General features: G+C 39.9%; 1 protein-coding gene across 1 annotated transcript in view; it reads left to right on the top strand.

Moving 5' to 3' along the window:
* cnn3a (calponin 3, acidic a) overlaps window positions 1-2,692 on the top strand; it is a gene marked incomplete in the record, with an annotated part of 22,177 nt that extends 19,485 nt beyond the window's left edge. Inside the window, 1 exon segment of the mRNA XM_014023785.1 lies at window positions 1,648-2,692. Within this exon segment, the coding sequence (XP_013879239.1) occupies window positions 1,648-1,989 (342 nt within the window).
* Between the last annotated feature and the right edge of the window lie 5,077 nt (window positions 2,693-7,769).

The following is a 7,769-nucleotide window of genomic DNA, read 5'->3' as shown; positions in this document are numbered from 1 at the left end:
ACAGGTAATGAGTGGGGGAAAGAGGAGCCTCTTAAAAAAGAAGTTACAGGTCTGTGACAGCCAGAAATCTTGCTTGTTTGTAGGTGACCAAATACTTATTTTCCACCATTATTCACAAAAAAATTCTTTAAAAGTCAGACAAAATGATTTTCTCAAAATTTTTTTCACATTTTGTCTCTCATAGTTGAGGTCTACCTATGATGTCAATTACAGGCCTCTCTCATCTTTTTAAGTGGGAGAACTTGCACAATTGGTGACTGACTAAATACGTATTTTCCCCACTGTAGAGATGGGCAAAATTGTATCACGTGAAATTAAACATCAAAAAATGGTTACAGATTAATATTTGGCACTTTGCGATTAGTAACTTATATAAGCCATAGTGCCACAGAGCTGATGCTGAGGTAGCACTACATATTTCCAGGTACCAGCTAGGGTTTGGCAAAATCATATTGAGTTATCAGATTCATCATCTGATTAATATTTGACACTTGGTCATGACTGCGGTTACTGGCTTGTATAAGTCATTGTAGCATGGAAGTAACGCTAATAACATAGAGCTAATGCTAAGCTAACACTAACCCACCCTAGAGTCAAAAACATGCAAGTGCAATTACCATCTGTTAATCATCATAATAATTGTTATCAGTTACATGCCACAGTTAATCGTGATTTTTTTTTTTAAACCAGTATTGCCCAACTCTAGTAGTACATTAGAAAATATCGGTCCAAACTTATTCCCTTGTACACTGCAAACCCCCAACTTCATGGATGMTTTTTGGGGTTAAATTTCTCACATTACAAGCTGTGTTTCCATTGACCATGAAAATGTGCAAATTAGAATTTTGAAAATAAATTTGCTCAGTGGAAACGCATCAATTTCGAAAAAACAAAATGTTTTTGCGCTAGGATGAGGTGGTTTTTCGGCCGTATCGAAGTTGATGTTTTTCGCAAAACTGCAATGGAAACACTTTTTTGCATCACGGGAGTCACGTGATCAACAACTGTCTGTTTCTACTGGCAAAAAAGACAACAACAAAGAAGACAACAGGAAGTAGAAGTAGTAGTAAAATCACAGAAGTAGTAAAAGAAAGTATTAAACTCACCGACTACAATTTCCCAAAAACACAGCATACGTAGCCACTCACAAGTATGAGGAGCTTATCAGCCGAAAGCCTCGATAAGACGCCGACGTYTCCTCTGATGATGAGCGCTAGTGTCCTGGTAGCAATAAGCCATGTGTTTACATCCATTGCCGCCATGTTTGTAATGACTTATCATAAGAACAAACATATTCACGTGTGACTTTAATAGCATTTCTTACTTAATGGAAACACTGCAGTTGCGAAACAGTTTTTTTCGACATTAACAGAATATCGACAAAGTTTTGCGCACATTTGCAATGGAAACGTAGCTATAGATGCATAAATACGGAACTCAAAAATAACAAAATTATGTCTCAGTTCTTTTACTTCTGGTTTACAGTTCAAGAAATTACGTCATAAAATCTGAATGAATTTAACTCTTTTGTCCATTTAGGTTATGTTCTCAACTATTTACCTGGYTTTAATGTAATCAAAATACTGCACATATATCCTACTCCGTGTAAACAACCTTTCATCACGTTGCATTCTTGGTTTCTGACAGGCGGGTATGTCAGCCCCCGGTACCCGCAGAGACATCTTTGACCAGAAGGCAGCGCTGCAGCCGCTAGACAACTCCACCATCTCCCTCCAGATGGGCACCAACAAAGTGGCGTCACAGCGGGGCATGAGCGTGTACGGGCTCGGCCGGCAGGTCTACGACCCCAAGTACTGCGCCGCCCCCACCGAGCCCGTTGTTCACAAAAATGGCAGCCAGGGCACCGGCACCAACGGCTCAGAGATCAGTGACAGTGACTATCAGGCCGAGTTTCAGGAGGACGAGTACCACGGAGGTTACACCGACGACTACAGCTCCCACTATAACGATCCGAGCATCGACTATTAGTGGAGCCGTCTGCCTCCAGACCAGTGTTATTCGATCAAACAGAACAAAACTTCTGCTACCCTCACTATAGTTCCTATATTCCTCTGGAAGCGTCAAAAGAAAATCCCCGTTTTCTTTCCTGAACTTGACACTTTGAGCAGCAAAGCTTGTAGTGGTGTGGAAACCCATTCAGAGATAAAGCAACGTTTCCAACTGTAAATCTATAGCAGTGAAGATTTTGACCAGCTGTCTAGAATGAAGTGAAGTAATTTCTGGTGTTTTTCCAGGATCAAAGTACTTCTGATCCGTATGAAAGAAGTCCTCGGCTGTAGGATTATTTATTTAGCTTGCTTCTCTGTTCTCATTCCTGCACCCTCTGTTCATCGTACTATCCTTCTTTACATTTTACCATGTTTAATCTCCTAAAGAAAGCTTTTTTTTTCTTTTTGTTTATAGATGATGGGCATATAAACATTTTTAACTGATAGACATATAAATCATGGCTGAGTTAGTGCAAGCTGCCAAACCAGAGCTCGATGTTACTGTCACACATCTTTTTGTATCACGTTCCTTTTTTTTAAAAATATATATATATATAAATCTTTCCCTTGTTTTACTCAGCTGTATTTATTGTGGTAACTCATTGTAAGACATTCCACTGTTGATGGGTCAGTGTCGATGGTAAGTTTGAAATAAAGTCCCTAAATYTTTGAATTCTTTAAAACCTGTTTGACAAGCTGTTGTCGTATTTTATGTCACAATGATGGAAGAAGGTAGCAGTGTCTCAGATGAACAAACTGTTCAGTTTTCATGTTTAGAGAAGCTCATTGTGTCTTTAAACACATGCTTACTGATGACAAACAGCTCGTTTAGGGAACCTTTGCTCAGGACTGAAGGTAAAACCTTCCAACATAATATGAGGTTAAAGTTATAAACCACAAAAAATATTTAAAAACCTTGCATTTCTTGAAGGAATGCACGTTGCCCATTGTTTCCTTTCATGGTTTGTGTCAAAGCTACTTTAGTCAAATAACTTGATGGGAAATCGTTATTATTTTTTTTTTTGTGAGATTTCATGTGATCTGTTCGAAGGTGTTGAGGATGACTCCGCTACAACCACGTCAGGTTTTAGCTACAGATCTGTAAAACTGACTCAGTCATTTCGTGTAGGCCATTGTTGGTCAGCTGTTGTGACCTTCTTAAGTTGTGGCGACTCCAAAAGGTAAGCTGTTGTGGTTTGTTGAACAGAAAACTGTAGAATCATGTCAGGATAAATGGATGATATTAGTGTGGCGTCTCTCTCTCACATTTAGGACTGACTGGTTTTCGATGAGCCAACGTGTTTCTCGTGGCGCAGCTCTGTTCTGGTACAATCCAATGGACACGACGTGCACACGAGAGATCTTACCCATCAGGGCTCTATCCARCGTTGGGGCTGTGCAGCTACATGATGACAGAAGCCGCTGACATTCCCATAAAGGAATAATGAGAAAGTCAAACAGGAAYAGTGCTTGAAATAAATTAGATCACTGAAAAAGAACCTGAAGTTGAGACTTTTTCTCTGTCAGATATTTATTACCCACCTGTAGGAATGTAGCTGTCGCGCTCAGCTGCCTCACCAAACTTGGCTCGACGTCTGTAAAATAAGCTGGAGCACAGCTACGTTTGGTGAAGGCTAAGGTGGATTAGCTGCGGYGGCCATCTTGAATGGGGTTGACTTCAAACAGAGAGTGGAAGACGCAAACACGTTCTTTTCTGAGAGTTTTACTAAACGTTGTTTAGTGGTTAATAGTTTGCTTCATTGTAGACGAACGTGAGCGAAAGCATTTAATAAAAACGGTGTTATTAAATAATTACTGACTGAAGATGGGTTTCTGTGAGWTGTGTGGAGAGCGGCCACAGCTCCATGTCCTTTTTGGTTAAATTTAGACATTTCCTCGTGTCTGTTCCTGGCTTTGGGTCAGACATCCGGGAACTTCAGAACAAAGAATGTGCAGCCTCTGAGCTCCATGAGAGAGGAATGGCATTCATGCAGAGCNCCTACCTGATGGCTCGCGCTCCTAAACGCATGCGAGCGGACCTGGATGGATGCGCACGCACGCACGCACGCACGCACACACACACACTCACACACACATCCTTGTATTTGCATCAAACTAAGGACTTTGTGTTGACTTCTATTCATTTTTGTAACTGTACTTAAGCCTAACCCAGACCTTTTCCCTAAAATTAACCATTACTGGTCTAAAGTTAACACTAACCTGAATTCACACCATACCTTTAAACCTAACTAGTAAAGCACAGCAGAGCTGCAAACAAAGTGAGGACATTGAAGAGGTCCTCCTCACTTTACATCAAATACCTCACTTTGATAGTAACTATGGTGCAAATGGTCCTCAGTGTGTAGTAGAAACAAGCACACACACACAGAGAATAATCACTGCTGTGTGCAGGTCTGCAGAGTTCAGAGTGAAAGAGCAGCACTCCCTTTACAGTCAGACCCCAGAAAAAAAAACGATGGTATCCACAGCAACCAGAGGGCCTTCAAAGGGGCCTGTCATGGTGAACACAAAGACAAACTGCTGTGTCAGTTATGTAACCTTTAGTTTTTCCTTCATTTCCGTCAACCACTTTTTTTTCAAACCAGCAAAGAGTAAAAAGTTATTCCAAATAATTATTTTCTCTGCCATGTCAGTGTTTCTGTTCACACTTTGTGTTTTAAAAGTGTTCATCCCTCCTAATAATTGTTTTATTCAGTTACCCTACCACCTGGACTTTAATTGGATCGTTTCTTTGATTATGTAGCAGGATGTGAGAAGGAAACCAGGAAGTCGAAGATAATCCTGATGAAGCTGGAAGACGTGAGGATCTGTCCATGGGACCGTTAGAAGCAGCACTGAGCTGAGCTTCATGAAACAGGAGCAGGAAAAAAAACACTGATTAAAGAAAAAACACTAAACAACTGAAATGTTTGGAATTTCTGCCTCAAACGTGTGAGAAGGTGCTGTGTTCAGACAAGACCAAACATCAAAGATACTGTATCTGAGGCTAATCTAGTGCAGCATGGTGGTGGCCGCATCAAGTCCAAAACCCAGGAAACTGTAAACCAAAAAGGCCAGCTTAGATGGACCAAGGTCACCTGGATGGACCTGATGCTGGAACTGTTGCTGAAGGTGGCCACGCAAAAAACTGCGTTATTGGGGCTGATTTTTAAACCAATTTTACCAATTTGCTTTCATTATTCTGAACTATTACTCCCTRTAAACAAATTAAATAGTTCTTTTAAATTCCTTGTTAGCCAATAAAATGCCAAGAATAGAAATTAAAAGTTTTGGACTCACTGTATAATGTCAAAATCTGCATTTAGAAAAGTGTGCAGGMGAAATGGAAAGATGCTTTAACATGTTTAAAGCGTGTGCTCTGCTCAAAGGATGAAGTAGACCATACAAAACAAGTGGGACTCATGGAGAGCAGTGTGACCTATTGTTGTTTGTTTCCTGGGTACCCTCGCTGCCATGGGGATGAATACAGTGCTGTGGTAAATAGAATTTTATCAGATTATCCCTTCCAGTAACATCAGATTAACTGAAGTCGATTACAAAAAAAAAAAAAATGTTGATGAGGACTTTTATTGCGACACATCATGTGAAGTGTGTAACAAACGGCTTCGGTCAGATTGGAGTCAGTATTGTTTGTTTCTACTGTTTTCCAAGGCTGCTCAGTTTTCTAACAAAGGGACAAACACCAGCAGAAGGAGATGGATAAAATCAAAATAAAGATTGTGCGAGCGTTTTTACTGAAAACAAACAAAAAGCCAGCTAGGGCAGATTGTAGAAAACACAGCTTTTACTCCTTCCTGCAGTGGAGGCAGCAGATGTTTCATCAGCAACATGACTTCTTGGTGTATTACACCGCTGCACTCTATAACTACATTTATGAAATCTTTTTTTTTAAAATAAAATGTAAACTTTTATTTGCTTTGTTTATTTTTGAAGCCCTTTCCAAATCTTTGGACTTTCAGAACCACTTGTGGCCATATTTGTTGCCATTTTTTTTGTATAAAATGACAGAGATTATAGACATTTTAGTCTGTACTGACTAATGTGTCTTGTGTTTTGTGACAGTCACATTATATGATAGATTTGAGGGCAGCTGGCCCAAAATAGCCTTATGAAGTGAAATGTACTGCAGATGGTGTGTTAGTCTTTAAAGCTTCATGGTAATTTTGTAAATGAAAAGGCAAAACATCCTCAACAACAGAATCCAAATCCAACTATTTTACAAAGATGTGTGAGCAAAACCTTCAGTTGCTCAAAGTGCAAAGCTGGAAAAGACGAACCTAAAAATAAAAATAATAAAAAAATAAAAATAAAATAAACCTTGCAGCTGGATTTGCAGTGAATGACAATTCTACAAAAGTGACACCATTGGGATGCACGAAAACAAATGTACGCCTCATGTTGCAGACTTTGATTTGTAAAAATCTTTTCCTTCCACTTCACAATTTTGCACTATTTTGTGTTTGTCTCATACATCAGTAACACACTTAGATTTGTTGTTGGCAAGTGTCAGAATTGTCCAGCAGCTGCAAAAGCAGTGGTGATGTTTCGCCTCTTCTCCATTATTTAAAGCAGAAAAAACTAAACTTTTGTCTTGGCTTCAGCTGGTGTGACAAATCTGATGTGAAGAACTCTGTTCTGATCCAGTGGAACACATACAGAACAGAACAGAACAGAACAGAACAGAAGAGACATTAAAGTGAAACAGGCACTGTGTCTAACTGAGACTAGACACTATTTGTTCTGTTTAATGTTGTCAGTGTCTGCAGAATGACTCAGAATTAGAGATTAACTACAGCTAATTAATCTCACTCCTTTCAAAAACTTTCAATAGAGCATTAAACCTGAGTCATTTTCAGCCCACGCCTTCATGTGACCAAAACATCTGTCAGTGAAGCTAACGTAGACCCTAACTCTCCAGTGAGGAGGGAGTAAGATTAATCTGCACATTAACTCAACTACAGGCTCTAGATTGCAAGAGAAATGTCTTCAACTTCAGAATAAAAGTTTTTTTTCTTGATTTGCCATGAGAATCTTCACCAGCTAAACACATTAAGTTTGTTACAAAACCGTACCACAAGAGGGCGCTCCAACACTGCAAAGTCTGGATCCCTGCAGTCATTCCACCAATTTATTCTGTAACTACAGTCTGATTTATATCATTAAATCACACTCAGTGATGCTTCAGAAATAACTGATACCACATCTGATAAGGTACTAACTCAGGGGTGTCCAATCCTGGTCCTGGAGCGCTACGGTCCTGCRTGATTTAGAGGTTTCTCTGCTCCAACACACCTAGAATAAACAGGTGATTGACAGGCTTCTGCAGAACATGAAGAGGAAACATGTTCATCGAATCAGGTGTGTTGGAGAAAAAACAAACAAACATGCAGGATAAAGGACCTCTAAGGGAACATATCATTCAAAATCCACCCACACCCCCCAGAAAATCGTATCTCTGCAAGAAAACTACAAAAATGGCCGAATGGGGTGGAGTGAACAATGACCACTGCGAGGGGGGCGGGGTCCTACAGCACCAAAACAAATTGATCTTAGCTGCATCTCAGAATAGGGGTGAAAGAGGGGCTTGTGGAGTTACAATAAAGAGTAACTCAGACCAAAACTTTGCAGTTCCACTTTATATATACCCCAGCTGAATGAATTAAATGTGAAAAAAGGATTTAAAACATATGTTTGCTTTGAGGACCAGGATTGGAAACCCCTGTGCATCACTCAAAAAAC

The sequence above is a fragment of the Austrofundulus limnaeus genome, unplaced genomic scaffold (assembly GCF_001266775.1).
Source record: "Austrofundulus limnaeus strain Quisiro unplaced genomic scaffold, Austrofundulus_limnaeus-1.0 Scaffold390, whole genome shotgun sequence".
Taxonomy (NCBI): Eukaryota; Metazoa; Chordata; class Actinopteri; order Cyprinodontiformes; family Rivulidae; genus Austrofundulus; species Austrofundulus limnaeus.
Note: the sequence above shows the minus strand (reverse complement) of the source record. Positions and strands in the feature narration are given on the sequence as shown.